Genomic DNA, 19,483 nt, shown 5'->3' on the forward strand with positions numbered 1-19,483 from the left:
AGACTCAGAAACAGCTTCTTCCCCGCTGTTACCAGACTCCTAAACAACCTCTTATGGATGGACCTGATTAATACTACACACCTATATGCTTCACCCGATGCCGGTGTCTATGTATTTACATTGTGTACCTTGTGTTGCCCTATTATGTATTTTCTTTTCACGTACTTAATGATCTGTTTGAGCTGCTCGCAGAAAAATACTTTTCACTGTAACTCAGTACACATGACAATAAACAAATCCAATCCAATTGACTGATAAATATGTATATTTCATGTTAAAACAAACTTTAAACACAGAATAGCTTTACAATTAACAGTTCTTCAGCAAAAGCAAAACATTTGCCCTACACCTTCACTATATATTATTCCAAACAAGCTACACAATACAGTTCAAAATCTACTCATAAATAAAGTTAGCATTCAGGGTTACTTGCTGTTCGCTGTATAGACCTTTAGAGAGTGACCCTTTCAGGAACAACCTGAAAAGACTTCTGTCTTGTCAGACTCAAATCCAATGGTCAAACTGCCAAAAGCACAGATAGATCTGGCTCCTCCCATTAATTACATCATCTGTATCCTGCTAAGATGTTCCATCACCTGCTTAGCTAGAACTAAACACCATCCCTCGTTAATTATTTACACCCGAGGGAGCGTCCAAAAACATAAACAATATTTTGTTAACAATCTCTTTGTAAAGAAGCAAGCGGGTTGAATCAATGATTATCTCACTTTTACAACATCTTAATTACAGCTTTAGCAGACATACTGCATGTATTTGAACCCAGGTTTTAGAATAACATTACTACAACAAAATATAACAATTTCCTCAATTCATCACACGCTTCATCTTTTAGCTAATAACTAGATGTTTGAATTCAACTTTAAACTGTTAATGGTTTCTACGGAGTTTGTAACAACACAATACCTTTGCCAGGAGGGTCTGCCTACAATGTCCTCCTATAGTGGCACTGGCCATTAGCGACTAGGCAACTTTAGAGTTGTGATTTTATCCATTTCACGGACCTTATTTGATCCAAGCATACAAAAATATACTTCACGTACAGGACCAAACAGACCACTGCAGCCAATTTAGATTTCCTAGCTTTTAGGATATGTATATACTAGTCCCAATTGAAAGTAAAACAGCACCAGTACCAATGACCTCAAAGCAGCCCACTAGTCATTTCTTCATATTTCGATTGAGCTCCATGTAAAAAATTGTTGATCCCTCTGCACACACAAATTTTGGTCCATTTTTCCAAATCACTTCCACTGTGTCATACTTTCAAACCTTGCGGGGCCAATTTGTCAGCTGGCATGGTATAAATATTTTGCTGAAACCTAATTAAGCCCCCCATTCCCACCTGAAAGGTTTAGACTCTCAAATAACTGCAGTAAATTTTCCAGACATGATCCTTCTCTTTTAAAGCTTACTGGTTCATTTTATACTTAAAACCTTCTCAATAGTTAGTTATACATTTATTCAGCTAGTCCAATATTCATTACTCCAGGACACCTTACTATGGTTGCCAGGGACACCAGTTTCTCATTGGATGATAACCCATGATAGGGCAAAGGCACAATTATCACTCAGTTTCCAAGAATTCCTTAAACATATCTGTAGAACATACTCAATACCACTAGCTGCCTCAGTACCATAGAATCCAATCAATCTAGCCCAGGGGTTTGGCTCACTATGTTATCGCTTAATTCAAAATTCCTCAATTCATATTATCCAGTAATTTAATTTGAAAAAAACCCAGCTCCCACTTTATTTACAACATTTAACTCAACTTAAATCAGGAATAATGAAAGGAGAAAATACTGATGCTGGAAATAAAAAGAACGAGTCACTACTTCTGAACTGAGGATTCCCCCTGCACGGTGGTTGGTTGACAAGTCCTTCCATCCATATCCGGTCTTTTTCTACACACTTCTGTTCTCACCTCTTCCCTTCCCTCCCAGAACCATGATAGGGTACTCTGATCCTTGCCTTCCACTCCACCAGCTTTTATATCAAATAGATTATGCAATGCCACTTGCGCCACTTCCAGGATTATCATCATAGAATTTACAGTGCAGCAGGAGACCATTCGGCCCATCGAGTCTGCACCGGCTCTTGGAAAGAGCACCCTACCCAAGGTCAACACCTCCACCCTATCCCCATAACCCAGTAACCCCACCCAACACTAAGGGCAATTTTGGACACTAAGGGCAATTTATCATGGCCAATCCACCTAACCTGCACATCTTTGGACTGGGAGGAAACCGGAGCACCCGGAGGAAACCCACGCACACACGGGGAGGATGTGCATTGATGCTATTACCAACATCTCCCCTTTCCAAGGAAACTTTCTCTCTGTAGTACCCTGGTACATTTTCAGGAATCCCCAACACCCCTTCCCAAGCCACTTTCCATGCAGGAAGAGGAAATGCAACTTTGCCCTTTTACTTCTTTCCTTATCATCATGCAGGGCCCCAAACATTTCTTCCAAATGAAACAGCAATCTTCCTGTCACTTGTCACTTCAAATCTCTACTTTGCTCCCACTCAAACGTTCCTGTCCTTGGCTTGCTACAGTGTTCCAATTAAGCTCAACGGAAGCTGGAGGAACAGCACCTTATCTTTCAACTCCGCATTCTACAGCCTTCTGGACTCAACATTAACAATTCTAGATAATCTATGCCCCATTTTATTGCAGGTTCAGTTTTCTCTCGTATCTTTCACAGGGTCTTCGTTTTCGGACTACAGCTAACCAGGCACCGAGATATCATTTAAACGCATCATTTGTTTCTTTATTATACCCATTATCGCTGCCTTTGACTTTTGAACCTTGAAAGCTTTTATCATCTTTCCTGTCCATCATTCTTTCTTATTCCTCCTCCATTCACTTGCTCAAAACCTATTACATTTTTAAACTTTCCTCAGTTCCGATGAAAGGTCACCGACATCGTGTCTCGGATCGTGTTTTCCGGGTCCTTAAGGGGGAGGGGGAGCAGCCCCAAGTCGTGGTCCACATTGGCACTAACGACATAGGTAGGAAAGGGGACAAGGATGTCAGGCAGGCTTTCAGGGAGCTAGGATGGAAGCTCAGAACGAGAACAAACAGAGTTGTTATCTCTGGGTTGTTGCCCGTGCCACGTGATAATGAGATGAGGAATAGGGAGAGAGAGCAATTAAACACGTGGCTATAGGGGTGGTGCAGGCGGGAGGGATTCAGATTTCTGGATAACGGGCTCTTTCTGGGGAAGGTGGGACCTCTACAGACAGGATGGTCTACATCTGAACCTGAGGGGCACAAATATCCTGGGGGGGAGATTTGTTAGTGCTCTTTGGGGGGGGGTTTAAACTAATGCAGCAGGGGCATAGGAACCTGGATTGTAGTTTTAGGGCACGGGAGAATGAGAGTATAGAGGTCAGGAGCACAGATTTGACTTTGCAGGAGGGGGCCAGTGTTCAGGTAGGTGGTTTGAAGTGTGTCTACTTCAATGCCAGGAGTATACGAAATAAGGTAGGGGAACTGGCAGCATGGGTTGGTACCTGGGACTTCGATGTTGTGGCCATTTCGGAGACATGGATAGAGCAGGGACAGGAATGGATGTTGCAGGTTCCGGGGTTTAGGTGTTTTTGTAAGCTCAGAGAAGGAGGCAAAAGAGGGGGAGGTGTGGCGCTGCTAGTCAAGAACAGTATTACGGTGGCGGAGAGGATGCTAGATGGGGACTCTTCTTCCGAGGTAGTATGGGCTGAGGTTAGAAACAGGAAAGGAGAGGTCACCCTGTTGGGAGTTTTCTATAGGCCTCCAAATAGTTCTAGGGATGTAGAGGAAAGGATGGCGAAGATGATTCTGGATAAGAGCGAAAGTAACAGGGTAGTTATTATGGGAGACTTTAACTTTCCAAATATTGACTGGAAAAGATATATTTTGAGTACATTAGATGGGTCGTTTTTTTGTACAATGTGTGCAGGAGGGTTTACTGACACAATATAGTGACAGGCCATCAAGAGGCGAGGCCACTTTGGATTTGGTTTTGGGTAATGAACCAAGCCAGGTGTTAGATTTGGAGGTAGGAGAGCACTTTGGGGACAGTGACCACAATTCGGTGACGTTTACGTTAGTGATGGAAAGGAATAAGTATACACCGCAGGGCAAGAGTTATAGCTGGGGGAAGGGCAATTATGATGCCATGAGACATGACTTGGGGGGGGATAGGTTGGAGAAGTAGGCTGCAAGTGTTGGGCACACTGGATAAGTGGAGCTTGTTCAAGGAACAGCTACTGCGTGTTCTTGATAAGTACGTACCGGTCAGGCAGGGTGGAAGGCGTCGAGCGAGGGAACCGTGGTTTACCAAAGAAGTGGAATCTCTTGTTAAGAGGAAGAAGGAGGCCTATGTGAAGATGAGGTGTGAAGTTTCAGTTGGGGCGATTGATAGTTACAAGGTAGCGAGGAAGGATCTAAAGAGAGAGCTAAGACGAGCAAGGAGGGGACATGAGAAGTATTTGGCAGGTAGGATCAAGGAAAACCCAAAAGCTTTCTATAGGTATGTCAGGAATAAGCGAATGACTAGGGTAAGAGTAGGGCCAGTCAAGGACAGGGATGGGAAGTTGTGTGTGGAGTCTGAAGAGATAGGCGAGATACTAAATGAATATTTTTCGTCAGTATTCACTCAGGAAAAAGATAATGTTGTGGAGGAGAATGCTGAGACCCAGGCTATTAGAATAGGTGGCATTGAGGTACGTAGGGAAGAGGTGTTGGCAATTCTGGACAGGCTGAAAATAGATAAGTCCCCGGGGCCTGATGGGATTTATCCTAGGATTCTCTGGGAAGCCAGGGAAGAGATTGCTGGGCCTTTGGGTTTGATTTTTATGTCATCATTGGCTACAGGAATAGTGCCAGAGGACTGGAGGATAGCAAATGTGGTCCCTTTGTTCATGAATGGGAGTAGAGACAACCCCGGCAACTATAGACCGGTGAGCCTCACGTCTGTTGTGGGTAAAGTCTTGGAGGGGATTATAAGAGACAAGATTTATAATCATCTAGATAGGAATAATATGATCAGGGATAGTCAGCATGGCTTTGTGAAGGGTAAGTCATGCCTCACAAACCTTATTGAGTTCTTTGAGAAGGTGACTGAACAGGTAGACAAGGGTAGAGCAGTTGATGTGGTGTATATGGATTTCAGTAAAGCGTTTGAAAAGGTTCCCCACGGTAGGCTATTGCAGAAAATACGGAGGCTGGGGATGGAGGGTGATTTAGAGATATGGATCAGAAATTGGCTAGCTGAAAGAAGACAGAGGGTGGTGGTTGATGGGAAATGTTCAGAATGGAGTTCAGTTACAAGTGGCGTATCACAAGGATCTGTTCTGGGGCCGTTGCTGTTTGTCATTTTTATCAATGACCTAGAGGGTGAGTAAATTTGCAGACGACACTAAAGTCGGTGGTGTTGTCGACAGTGCGGAAGGATGTAGCAGGTTACAGAGGGACATAGATAAGCTGCAGAGCTGGGCTGAGAGGTGGCAAATGGAGTTTAATGTAGAGAAGTGTGAGGTGATTCACTTTGGAAGGACTAACAGGAATGCGGAATATTTGGCTAATGGTAAAGTTCTTGGAAGTGTGGATGAGCAGAGGGATCTAGGTGTCCATGTACATAGATCCCTGAAAGTTGCCACCCAGGTTGATAGGGTTGTGAAGAAGGCCTGTGGAGTGTTGGCCTTTATTGGTAGAGGGATTGAGTTCTGGAGTCATGAGGTCATGTTGCAGCTGTACAAAACTCTGGTACGGCCGCATTTGGAGTATTGCGTACAGTTCTGGTCACCGCATTATAGGAAGGATGTGGAAGCTTTGGAGCGGGTGCAGAGGAGATTTACCAGGATGTTGCCGGGTATGGAGGGAAAGTCTTATGAGGAAAGGCTGATGGACTCGAGGTTGTTTTCGTTAAGAGAGAAGAAGGTTAAGAGGAGACTTAATAGAGGCATACAAAATGATCAGGGGGTTAGATAGGGTGGACAGTGAGAGCCTTCTCCCGCGGGTGGAAATGGCTGGCACGAGGGGACATATCTATTACCCCTCAGTTTAAAGCTATAGGACAGAGGTCAGAGATAGGTTCTTTATGCAAAGAGTGGTGAGGCCGTGGAATGCCCTACCTGCAACAGTAGTGAACTCGCCAACATTGAGGGCATTTAAAAGTTTATTGGATAAGCATATGGATGATAATGGCATAGTGTAGGTTAGATGGCTTTTGTTTCGGTGCAACATCGTGGGCCGAAGGGCCTGTGCTGCGCTGTATCGTTCTATGTTCTATGACACAAAACATGAACTATTTCTCTCTCCATAAATGCTGCCTGATCTATTTCCTGCATTTTCTGTTTTCATCAAATCAGGAATAGACTGTACGTGACCTAATAGTAAGCATTATTTCATCCATGGTCCATTTATTAAAACCGAGGATTCCAATTCTTGGGACTAGGTTTCCAAAGGCAGCCCATACTCAAGGCAACAAAGCATCACCCAGAGCAAGTTATTATGGCTAACCCAAATGAGCACCATCTACTGGAAGGTTTCATGCTGCATGCTATGAGCTCCCTTTGTCACAAGGACAAAGCTTATATAGTTGCACTTCTACCCAGCCCATTGAAAAACTGGCCACATAATAACATTTTACAGGGAACATTGCTTCTTGGGCATAATGATGCCCCTCCTGTTTATGGTTCTTTCATATCTATCATAGTCACAAGTTTTAAGGCAGCTTAAGATTCTAAAGTCTGAACCACTTCTTCAGTGAAATTAATGCTTCATTAATATATTCAAGCACTTGGCAATCTCACTAGAAAACACCAAATTAATCTTGATAAAGTCATACTGGTGTTTAAAAAAATTTATTCTCAGGATGTGGGCATCGCTGGTTTGGCCAGCATTTATTGCAGTACACCACTTCCCCTCCCTCCCAGAACCATGGTGTCACAGGCTCGGCCAGCATCTGTTCTATACCTGAACTTGTCCAATACAGGGACTTGTGATAGGGTAGAAAACATTTTTCCCCCCCCCCACCCCAATACTAGCAGCTCATTCCCTCCAGTGGAAAACCAGTGAACACCCAAAGCAAAGAATGTTAGGCTTAAAATTGCTGCTGTGATGAATAATTCGAAAGTAGCTTTTGACTGAGCAAGGCACATTTTTAAAAGGTCTAATTTCTCCTTGGCAGTGAACTCGAGAGTAAATTTTCATATTATCTACAGCCAATATCAAACTGGCAAGACTGTACCTCCAGTATTAACACTATGATGGTAGTCTACTATGATTTTTAATAAAATGTTAATCAATAATTTTTGGGCACACCTTTCAAATGCATTATTTTAAAATATCAGCCTGGCCAGCACCTCAGAAAGTTGTGGGTTTAAACCTCACTCAAGGATTTGCTCACATCATAAAACTGCACTCAAATGTCAGCTTGTAAGAAGCAACATCAATTTTGGAGCTAACATCTTTCAGATAAAATGCTGAAAGTTCCTGTTTGCCTGTTCAGGTGGATGTAAAGGATTACGTAGACTTTTGAAGAAATGCAACAGGATTTCTCCAATGTCCTGGGCGGCAGTGCTTAGCACTACTGCCTCATAGCTCCAGGGTCCCTGGTTCAATTCCGGCCTCGGATGACTGTCCCTGGAGTTTGCACATTCTCCCGTGTTGGCGTGGGTTTCCTCCCACAGTCCAAAGATGTGCAGGTTAGGAGGATTTGCCATGCTAAATTGCACCTTAGTGTCCAAAAGGTTAGATGGGGTTACAGGGAGAGGGTGGAGGTGTTGGCTTAAGAAGGGTACTCTTTCCAAGGGCCGGTGCAGAGTCAATGGGCCAATGACCTCATTTTGCACTGTAAATTCTATGAACATTTATCTCAACCAATAAAACATAAAACAGATTGGTGGCAGTGGTTAGTACTACTGCCTCACAGCGCTAAGTCCGGGGTTCAATTCTGGCCTTGGGTGACTGTCCGAGTGGAGTTTGTACGTTCTCCCAGTGTCTGCGTGGGTTTCCTCCAGGTGCGCCAGTTTCCTCCCACAATCCAAAGGTGTGCAGGTTAGGTGGATTGGCCATGCTAAATTGCCCTTTCGTGTCCAAAAGGTTAGGTGGGGTTATGGACTTGGGGGGAGCCTAGGTAGGGTGCTACTTCGAGGGCTGGTGCAGATTTGATGTGCCAAATGGCCTCTTTCTTTACTGTAGGGATTCTATAATGTTTTGGGTCACTTACCTAATTTGCTGTTATTGGGATCTTGTAGTCCTCAATGGTTTACCACATTTTTCTACTAAATGGTGACTACACTTTAGAAGCAACCTCTGGGCAGTCAAGGAAGCATAAGACGCCATATAATTTCAAGTCGTGAGGGCCTAATATTTTAGATCAGAGTTGATCCATGGTCAGAGACAGAAGGATACTACTTCGAGTGAGGCAGGTATAGGACCTGAGAAGGTAGAAGCAGAGGATCCTCAGCCTGCAATTGTCCAACAGGTCTAAGGTTCTTGCAGCTTGTATAGGAAAAAAATGGGGACAGCAGGGTGGTTGAGCAAACTGATCATGCCATAATGGTACAGGAATCCATTCGATTGGGGGTGGGGTGGGTGAGCTCTGGTAAGTAGTGATAATCTAGAAGGCTGTGTTACCTACCCAGTGCATCTACTCTGGGATGGAGAGAAACTTGTAGTGGGGTGGAGGGGATCTGGATGCCATGGTTCACATAGGTACCAATGACATAGCTAGGACTAGGAAACAAGTTTTGCTTTAGCGAGCATAAGTGGTTAGATGCCAAATTAAAAAGCAGAACCTCAAAGGTAAAAATCCCTCGATTATTACCTGACCTTTGAGCAAATTGTCATTGGGTAAATAAGAATAGACACTTGAATACATGGCTCAAAGATTGGTATGGAAGAAATGGATTTTGACTCATGGGCTTTGGCACCAGTACTGGGGAAGTGTGAGCTGTACTGTTGGATGATCTTCGGCTCAACTATGCTGGGGCCAGTGTTCTGGCAAGTCATAAAATTAGGGTGGTAGAGAGGGCTTTTAAAAAATATATAAAATTTAGAGCACCCAATTATTTTCTCCAATTAAAGGGCAATTGTAGCGTGGCCAATCCACCTACCCTGCACATCTAGGTTGTGGGGGTGAGACCCACGCAGACACAAGAGACAGAGACTGTGCTAACTCCACATAGTGACCCAGGACTGGGACCGAACCCAGGTCCTCGATGCCATGAGACAGCAGTGCTAAACACTGCGCCACCATGCCACCCACGAGAGGGCTTTAAACTAAATAGAAGGGGGTGAGGGATCAAGGGGAGGGGAAGAAGATGTGTTAAATTAAAGGGCGAGGACACGATAGCAATGCTGGTAATGATAATAGAGCGCAGCAGGAAGGTATAGAGTTTACAAGCTTAAGTGTATGTCAGAAGACCAGAGGTTGCACAAATTATAAACGGACTGTGCTAAAGTCTCTGTATCTGAGAGCACACAGTATACATAACAAAACAGATGAATTGACAGTTCAAACAGAAATAAAAATGTATGATCTGACATGGCTTGAAGATGACCTTGGGTGAGGCCTGTAGCACAGTGGTTAGCACTGTTGCCTCACAGCACCACCAGCCCGGGTTCAATTCCCAGCTTGGGTCACTGTCTTGTGCGGAGTCTGCATGTTCTCCCCGTGTCTGCATGGGTTTTCGCCGGGCGTTCTGGTTTCCTCCCACAAGTCCCGAAAGACATGCTTGTTTGGCGAATTGGACATTCTGAATTCTCTCTCAGTGTACCCAAACAGGCACCAGAGTGTGGATTTTCACAGTAACTTTGTTGCAGTGCTAATGTAAGCCTCCACGTGGCATTAACAAAGATTATTATATTTAAGGGCATGACATATTGGAAGGACAGGAAGCTAGGAATAGGGGTGGTTAGTTCTACTAATTAAGGATGACATTAGTACAATAGTGAGGTGACCTTTGTTCTAAAGATCAAGATGTAGAATCAGTTGGATAGAGATAAGAAATAGCAACAGTGAGAAGTCACCTGTGGGAGTAATTTATAGGTTCCCTAACAGAAATTACACTATAGGACAGGGTTTACAGGAAGCAATAATGGGGGTTTGTGAGAAAGGTAGGGTGGTAGCCATTAGTGATTTAAATCAACATCTAGATTGGATGAAACAGATTGACAAAGTAGCCTGGAAGATGAGTGCAGAGTGTTTTTGGACAGTTTCTTAGATCAGCATGGACTAAAGCCAACCAGAGCAGACAATTCTAAACCTAGTAGTGTGCAATGAGACAGGATCAATTAATCACCTCATAGTAAAGGCACCCTGAGGTTGCAGTGACCATAACATGATTGAATTTCAGTTTGAGGAAAAGAGTGGGCATAAGTGTTTTAAGGCATTATAAAGAGCATGAACAGAGCGGCATGTGGCACAGTGGTTAGCACTGGGACTGCAGCGCTGAGGACTAAGGTTCGAATGCCGGCCCTGGGTCACTGTCCATGTGGAGTTTGCACATTCTCCCCATATCTGCGTGGGTTTCACTCCCACAACCCAAAGATGTGCTGGTTAGGTGGATTGGCCACACTAAAATTGCCCCTTAATTGGAAGAGAAAAATAATTGGCTACTCGAAATTAAAATAAAAGGCACAAACTGGCTAAAGTAAACTAGGAAAATGGGTTAATAGATCAATCAGTAGAGATGTGCTGCAAGATATTTCAGGAGATATTTCATAACATGCAGCAAACCTAAATTTCACTGAGAAAGAAAGACTCCAGGAGAAAGATGCATCATTTGTGGCTAACTAAAGAGGTTAGAGGTAGTGTCCAATTGAAAGAAAAAGCATTCAGTTCTGGAAAGATTAGTGGTAGATCAGAAAGATTAGTGGTAGGTCAGACTTCAGAAAGCAAAATACTGTACACACCCCTGTCAGCATCAACGGGGCCGAGGTGGAGATGGTTAGCAGTTTCAAATTCCTAGGGGTACACCCACGTCGTCGCTACCACCAAGAAAGCACAACAGCATCACAGCCTGGTATGGCAACTGCTTGGCCCAAAACCGTAAGAAACATCAGAGAGTTGTGAACACAGCCCAGTCCATTTCATGAACCTGCCTCCCATCCATTAACTCCATCTACACCTCCTGTTGTCTGGGGAAAGCGAGCAGCATATTCAAAGATCCGTCCCACCTGGCTTACTCACTCTTCCATCGGAGGAGATACAGAAGTCTGAGAACACACACGAACAGACTCAAAAACAGCTTCTTCCCCCCTGTTACCAGACTCCTAAGTGACCCTCTTATGGACCGACCTCATTAACACTACACCCCTGTATGCTTCATCCGATGCTGGTGTTATGTGTACCTTGTGTTGCAATATTATGTATTTTCTTTTATTCCCTTTTCATGTACTTAATAATCTGTTGAGCTGCTCGCAGAAAAATACTTTTCACTATACCTTGGTACACGTGACAATAAACAAATCAAGAAAACAGCAAAACATGACTAAAAAATTGAAGGATAAATTAAGAGTAAGAGAAAGAGCAAGCTAGAAATAAGATAATAAGAGTTTTTACAGATATTTAGAAAGGAAAAGAGCATTTAAGTGAGCGTCGGTTCTCGAGAAAGAGAGAGAGTGAATATGGGAATTAATGGAAAAAGGGAAATAAGATATTTTGTATCTGTTTTTACTTTTGAAGGCACAAATAATATCCCATAAATAATTGTAAATCAAGAGGTGAAAGGGAGGGAGGAATTCAGACCTTACAATCACCAGGGAAAGTGTACCGAGAAAACGGTTAGAACAAAAGTTCCCAGGTTCTTATGGAACTTAATCCAAGGGTCTTTTAAGTGGGTGCTGTGTTGTTTTTAATTTTAAAAAATTTCCATATTCTGAAAAAGGTCCCATCAGCTTGGAAAATAGAAAATGGAACTCCTCTATTCAAGAAAGGAAGAAGATAGAAAGCAGGAAACTACAAGCCAGTTAGCCTAACATCTGGCATAAGGAAATTGCTTGAATCTATTATTAAGGAGGTTATAGCAGGGCACTTAGCAAATCTCAATGCAATCAGGCAGAATCAACATGGTTGTGGGAAAGAGAAATTGTGCAGGGAGCCAGTTTAGCACAGTTAGCTGGGCAGCTGGTTTGTGATGCAGAGCAAGGCCAACAGTGCGGGTTCATTCCCACATCTTGTGAGGTTATTCATGAAGGCTCTGCCTTCTCAACCTTGCCAGAGGTGTGGTGATCCTCAGATTAAATCACCACCCACTTGTCAGAGGTGTGATCCTCAGGTTAAATCACCACCAGGTCACTCTTTCCCTCAAAGGGGAAAGCAGCCTATGGTCATTTGGGACTATGGCGACTTTACAGGGCATTGTTGAGGCCATGTCTGGAGTATTGTTTTGGTCTCATTATTTAAAACCAAGACTGCAAAAAAATACTGCACAATTATTTGAATGTTGACATGGCTGGGAGCTTCACTGTACTTTCAGGATTAAATACTGAAAAAGCAAAAACTCTCCTTACTAAACAGCTAACATATCCTGCATTACAGGAATATCTATTCTTAGCAATGTTCAAGAGGGTAGCCAGGGAAAGGGTTGGCCCACTGAAGGATAGGCAAGGGAATCTATGTGTGGAGCCAGAGGAAATGGGCGAGGTACTAAATGAATACTTTGCATCAGTATTCACCAAAGAGAAGGAATTGGTGGATGTGGAGAAAAGGGTGTAGATAGCCTGGGTCACACCGAGATCCAAAAAGACGAGGTGTTGGGCGTCTTGAAAAATATTAAGGTAAGTCCCCTGATGGGATCTACCCCAGAATACTGAAGGAGGCTAGAGAGGAAATTGCTGAGGCCTTGACAGAATCCAAAGACAGAAATCTTTGGATCCTCACGGTCTTCAGGTGATGTCCCGGAGGACTGGAGAATAGCCAATGTTGTTCCTTTGTTTAAGAAAGGTAGCAAGGATAATCCAGGGAACTACAGGCTGGTGAGCCTTACGTCAGTGGTAGGGAAATTACTGGAGAGAATTCTTCGAGACAGGATCTACTCCCATTTGGAAGCAAATGGACGTACTAGTGAGAGGCAGCATGGTTTTGTGAAGGGGAGGTCATGTCTCACTAACTTGATAGAGTTTTTCGAGGAGGTCACAAAGATGATTGATCCAGGTAGGGCAGTGGATGTTGTCCATATGGACTTCAGTAAGGCCTTTGACAAGGTCCTTCATGGTAGACTGGTACAAAAGGTGAAGTCACACGGGATCAGGGGTGAGCTGGCAAGGTGGATACAGAACTAGCTAGGTCATAGAAGGCAGAGAGTAGCAATGGAAGGGTGCTTTTCTGATTGGAGGGCTGTGACTAGTGGTGTTCCACAGGGATTAGTGCTGGGACCTTTGCTGTTCGTAGTATATATAATTGATTGAGAAAAATGTAACTGGTCTGATTAGTAAGTTTGCAGACGACACAAAGGTTGGTGGAATTGCGGATAGCGATGAGGACTGTCAGAGGTTCCAGCAGGATTTAGATCGTTTGGAGACTTGGGCGGAGAGATGGCAGATGGAGTTTAATTCGGACAAATGTGAGGTAATGCATTTTGGAAGGTCTAATGCAGGTAGGGAATATACAGTGAATGGTAGAACCCTCAAGCGTATTGAAAGTCAGAGAGATCTAGGTGTACAGGTCCACAGGTCACTGAAAGGGGCAACACAGGTGGAGAAGGTAGTCAAAAATTCATATGGCATGCTTACCTTCATTGGCCGGGGCATTGAGTAGAAAAATTGGCAAGTCATGTTACAGCTGTATAGAACCTCAGTTAGGCCACACTTGGAGTATATAGTGTTCAATTCTGGTCGCCACACTACCAGAAGGATGTGGAGGCTTTAGAGAGAATGCAGAAGAGATTTGCCAGGATGTTGACTGGTATGGAGGGCATTAGCTATGAATAAACATGGTTTGTTCTCACTGGAACAACGGAGGTTGAGGGGCGACCTGATAGAGGTCTATAAAATTATGAGGGGCACAGACAGAGTGGATAGTCAGAGGCTTTTCCCCAGGGTAGAGGGGTCAATTACTAGGGGGCATAGGTTTAAGGTGCGAGGGGCTTGTCAATTGGCTGAAGGGAAGAATATTAGGGTATTTGTTAGAGGAGTTACGTTGTTTTAGTTTTGGTGCAAACTGCAGGGAAGTGGAAATGAAAAAAGCAGCTCAAAAGTAAATTCAAAAAAAAAATTAACAAAATATGTAGGTGAGTAGATGAATGACATAGTGTAGTGTCAAGCATAATGTCCTGAATCAAGGAGAACTTGGTGATACCTCCGGGAATAAAACCTTTCCCAAATTCACATGCAACTGCCTTTCAAAATTACTATAAAGCCTCCAGCTCTTCATTCACTACAATAGCTCAAATCTTGCGGTCCCATTAGCGACGAAAGCCTCAGCGTTTTTTGTCACTTGGTTTCTGAGCCAACGTCTTCTCCCCCTTCATCCAGTTCACCAGGTCAAATGTCCTCTTAAGGCGGGTTCATCTTGTCCCCCGAGATCCACCTCCTGATAACTCAAGCCTATTCCCACTAAACTATTGACCACCCATCTTCACTTCTTGCTTCTATGTTATTGTTAAAACTGTTCTCACGCCTCATGTACTGTCGCCTCCAAATTTGCAAACATCATTCCCCACCACAAAAACAAAACAAACCTTGATGCCATCTTCCAAATCCAGTCCATCTTTCCTGAAATTCCATGACTAAATCTCTCAGATTAGGTTTTGCTGCTGCCACAGAACCAAAACAGTTGTCACAAATAGCACCTTGGGCAACTGTGACAAATTTATCGCTCTTCTTCCTGCTTTACCAGTCTGCAGCTTTTAATACAGCTGATCACATCAACTACTCTCCACATTGTCCAGCTATGTGGGGCTGCACTCGGTTCCACAACTACCAATCCAATTACAGCCTGTAAATCATCTGTAAATACGTCACTTCCTGTTCCCGCATCATTACCTCTGGTGTCTCCCACGGATCTAGCCTCTGTTTCCCAGGCGACATCATCTGAAAATAGCATCAGTTCCCACATGCCTGCTGAATTCATTTGCCTTTACCTCACCACCAGTTCTCTTTACCCCTCTACTATCTCTAAATTGTCAGAGTCCTCATTATCATCCAACACTGGTTCAGCAGAGGTTTATGTCAGATGGAAACCATTGGCTTCAGCCTTGCCACAAACTACACACTAAAGCTATCGACATAATCCTCTCCCTGTAAACCGAGAGCTTGAACCCTGATGTAATATTTAAAAGAAATAAGAAACCAATCAAACACTTGCCTATGTGCAGTTCCGGTCGCTGTATTATGAAAAGAAATATAGAACCTCTAGAGGGTGCAAAGATTTACAATGATGATACCAGAGCTATGCGTATAGTAAAGACGCCATAGTCAAAGATGACCATAGGCTGCTTTCCACTGAGGGGGGGGGGGAAGGGCTGAATGGTGATGTTTTAACGCGAGGATCACCATACCTCAGACGAGGGGCAAGGTTTTGAAGGCAGGCCTTCATGAATAACCTCAACCGGTACAGGAATTGAACCCACGCTGTTGCCCATGAAGTAGTTGTCCAGTCAACTGAGCAAAACCTGTCCCTGGGGAGTGGGGCTAGGTAGAATGCTCTTTCAGATAGCCAGTGCAGACGCGATGGTCCAAATGGCCTACTACTGCACTGAAGATTCTGTAATATTGCTAGACTCTGCCTTCTGCTCATCTTCTGAAAACCTGTCTTCGCTACTTCTAAACTTGTATGTTCAACATTCGCCTGGCCGCCCTTCCATTTTCTCCCCTTCACAAGCTGTTGTCCATATCCTAAGTCACACCAAGCTCTGCTCATCCATCAACCACATGCTCACTAATGCAGTAGTTTCCAGTTAAGCAATGCCCCAATTTACAAATTATCCCTCCATAGCCTTAGCCCTCACTATCTTTAACCTCAATTTTTAAACGTCTCCAAAGTATCTATATTGCTCCAATCCTCCTGAGCATGCTCATTTTTTTTACAAATCCACCACTAGCGATGTACCACTAGTGATGTACTAAGATCCAAAGATCTGGAATTCCCTTCCTACACCTCTTTGTCTTTCGTCCCCTCTTTCCTAATTCTGACCTATCCAACAAGCTTTCGGTCCCAATATCTCAAAGATGATTTGGTGTCAAATTTCATTTGATAAAACATCCAAAAGAGCTTCACACGAGTGTCATATTAAAGACTCTATACAAGTAAAGTCATTATCGACACATGCATTCCATAAATGTTGATGAAATATGTAAAGCTCAAGTTGAAAGAAACAAGAATTTTCCATCAACTCAATCAATCAACAGAATCACAATCAAAGCCGAAAAACAATAGGATATCATGATCAAACTGTTACGCTCAGATCAAATCATACCTCAAATAACAAGGGTTCAACCTGAAACATCAGCTTGTCTGACCGTGAATTGGACTGAATTTACATTGTTTTTTGGAGCAAGAAAGGAGTTGGATTAAGTTTGCGCTGTCCACTCTGCGCGTTGGCTTTGTAACTCCGAGAAAGGAATAAAAATGTAAAAATACTCCATTCTCTCCACAGATACTGCCTGGCCTGACTGTTATCAGCATTTTATTTATTTTTACTTAATATCCTCCAGTATAGGATCCCGTTCTGGTCACCAAAACACGAGGGAGCCCTAGGTTCGGAATTATCCGGAAGGATGAGTCCTGTGCTTTCTGCCTTGAAAGACGACATCCGAGTGGCATTGCTCAGATGTTGGACGAAGATGGGCCAAATGTCTCGTAAATTACCTTGTAAACAGCATTGAAATAGTTTAAATATAAAAGCAGTAGTAAAGCCTTATAATGATGCATTAATAAGCTATACTTATAGCTTATGAATACTATAAAATATATTTTCCTAATAACTGGAGATTTTCAAAGCTGTTCAGTACCTGTCAAGACAGATGAAACATACAATCAAAATTAATCGATTCTGCCCAAGCATCGGTTTTAAAACCCAAGATTTGCAACATACTCCCTTATGGATGTAGGCAATTTAAAACCCACTGGAACACAAAAAGCAAACATCTTCCGCTGGCCCAACCATTGCTCATCATTGATCTGGGATAGGCCTCAACGATGTGCGATTTGCAACCACATTCGGAATAGGCGCACAAAAAAAGTTTCACAATCATTCAGAAAGGTCGAGGTCGCCTCAACCGGCGTTTTTATTTACCATCGAATAGCGGACCCCACATCGGTGAAAGTATCCCCCTGTGGCTCGGCTCGGTGTGAATGGGCCTTTCTGACGACACTCCTCGCGTTTTATTTCAAAAAGGTGAGGAACTGAAACAACACTTACCTCGATACCGCCATGATTGTGGTGTTAAAACTCGTCGCCCTCCCTTATGTCAAACAATGTGCTTTGCAGCTTTATCCCACCATTGACGGGCCAGCAGTGACCCAGGATCGCCAAATCCCGGTAGCAAACGCCGAGAGGCCGCGCCGATGTCAATCGGGACAGGGGATTTAATTCATCGCCTCGCCGCCGGAGACACCTCCTCCAAAAAATCCACTTTAATTCCACACAGCGGTAAGGGCCGGACGGTCGTGGACCGGGCGCTTTATAACTCTTAGCAGCCGGTTAGCCCTCGGGATACCGCCGAAAAGCAGATCGCGTGAAAAACTGAGGAAAATCAAGTTTTTTGCGAACAGGAAAGCGGCTCTCGGCGCGTGGATTTATATGAGGAGCCATCTTGCATTTATTGTCACCCCGATGCATCCGGCCGCCTGATTGGGTCTCCCGGCTTCCCGCAGCCAATCCCAATCGGTCTCTTTGCGGACTCTGGGTGCAGGTGGAGAGGCGCTTCCTGCTGGAGGAGCGGGCCGGGGGAGGAGGGGACCTGATGCAGGAGTTACCTTGGCCTCCTTCACCACGGCGGCGCAGAGCGGGAGAACCTGGAACATCGGCTTTCAAGTGCTTCCCATGATTTCTCAAGAGCTGGGTTATATTTGTTCAATCGCCACCACCCCAGCCCAGGAATTCTGATTGTTAAAACAACCCAGACGGTTAACTGAAGCACCCACCCACCCACCTAGAACAGTTTCAAAAGAAAGCTTTTAAAACAGGAACGGAATAAAGTACTGCTCTGCTCGAATTGCTCCCTAACCCCTTGACACCGCTTCACCTGACTCGACTTAACTTCGCGGGAGATCCCACTCGCAACTCGTGACTGCTGGGATACGCAGGTTGTCCAGAAAATCAGACATGATCGACTTGTCCGCGGGAGGCTCAGATTTATACATGATGTGGAGATGCCGGCGTTGGACTGGGGTGAGCACAGTAAGAAGTCTTACAACACCAGGTTAAAGTCCAACAGGTTTGTTTCAAACACTAGCTTTCGGAGCACTGCTCCTTAGGTGAATGAAGAGGTATGTTCCAGAAACATATATATATATATACACAAATTCAAAGATGCAAGACAATGCTTAGAATGCAAGCATTTGCAGTTAATTAAGTGTTTACATATCCAGAGAAAAGGGGTAACCCCAGGTTAAAGAGGTGTGAATTGTCTCAAGCCAGGACTGTAGGATTTCGCAAGCCCAGGCCAGATGGTGGAGGGTGAATGCAATGCGACATGGATCCCAGGTCCCGGTTGAGGGCGCACTCATGTATACAGCTTTATACAGTTCACAGTAATAGGATTTAAAAGCAGCATTGACCTGTGGAGGGGCGGAAATGAGGTTGACACCCGGGTTGAGTATCTGGAGGATCTCACGGGAGGCTGTATGGCGTTTGAAGATGACTGGCCTTCTCCCCATATTCGTAAAAAGTACACCTGGAGGTAAGGTCGATAGCTCAAACTGGGCTTGCAGCTTTTTTCTGCTGGCATATAGCTCTGGAGTAGGATAATAACCTTTTATTGTCACAAGTATACTGGTGATTTACCTCCAAAATGGAGTCCACCAGCCTCTGCAGTTCTAACTTCTTCATCTTTTGCACATAATAATAATCTTTATTAGTGCCACAAGCAGGCTTGCATTACTGATGTGGATCCGTGGAACACATACAGGAGGCCACCAACACTTAAAATAGTGCAACACTATTTTATTAAGTTAGAAACTGTTGAACATACTTTCATTGTGGGTTAACACTATGTTAGATTAAACTAAAGACCTATGCCTGTCCTACCCAGTCTATGCACTCAGCACATGGTGAAGATCTGTGCTGTAAGCTCTGTCCTTCTATGAGGCTGTATCCCGAATGAGCGGGAACTCTGATGCCCCCTGTCTTTATAGTGAGTGTGCTCCAACTGGTGATTGGCTGCAGTGTTGTGTGTGTTGATTGGTCTTGCTGTGTGTTCATTAGTGTGTGTGTATCTGCACCATGATATACTGGTGTATATTATGACAATTACCACTGCAGTGAAGTTACTGTGAAAATCCCCATGTCGCCACAGTCTGCCC

The 19,483-nt window shown here is 44.0% G+C and overlaps 1 protein-coding gene and 1 long non-coding RNA gene across 4 annotated transcripts in view; one reads left to right on the forward strand and one right to left on the reverse strand.

Annotated features, from left to right (window-relative positions):
- btaf1 (BTAF1 RNA polymerase II, B-TFIID transcription factor-associated) overlaps positions 1 to 17,536 on the reverse strand; it is a 232,324-nt gene extending 214,788 nt beyond the window's left edge. For both annotated transcript variants that reach the window (XM_072479095.1, XM_072479094.1), the window contains exon 1: positions 17,379 to 17,536. In XM_072479095.1, coding sequence (XP_072335196.1) covers positions 17,379 to 17,392 — 14 coding nt within the window. In that variant the 5' untranslated portion in view covers positions 17,393 to 17,536. The remainder of the gene's footprint in view (positions 1 to 17,378) is intronic.
- A 345-nt stretch (positions 17,537 to 17,881) lies between these two features.
- The window catches only part of LOC140393087 (uncharacterized), a 77,607-nt gene continuing 76,005 nt past the window's right edge, over positions 17,882 to 19,483 (forward strand). The window contains exon 1 of one of the 2 annotated variants that reach the window (XR_011935486.1): positions 17,882 to 18,350. This is a non-coding gene — a long non-coding RNA (uncharacterized lncRNA). The remainder of the gene's footprint in view (positions 18,351 to 19,483) is intronic. The other variant, XR_011935487.1, reaches the window with a different exon arrangement.

The sequence above is a fragment of the Scyliorhinus torazame genome, chromosome 16 (genome assembly GCF_047496885.1).
Source record: "Scyliorhinus torazame isolate Kashiwa2021f chromosome 16, sScyTor2.1, whole genome shotgun sequence".
Classification (NCBI taxonomy): Eukaryota; Metazoa; Chordata; class Chondrichthyes; order Carcharhiniformes; family Scyliorhinidae; genus Scyliorhinus; species Scyliorhinus torazame.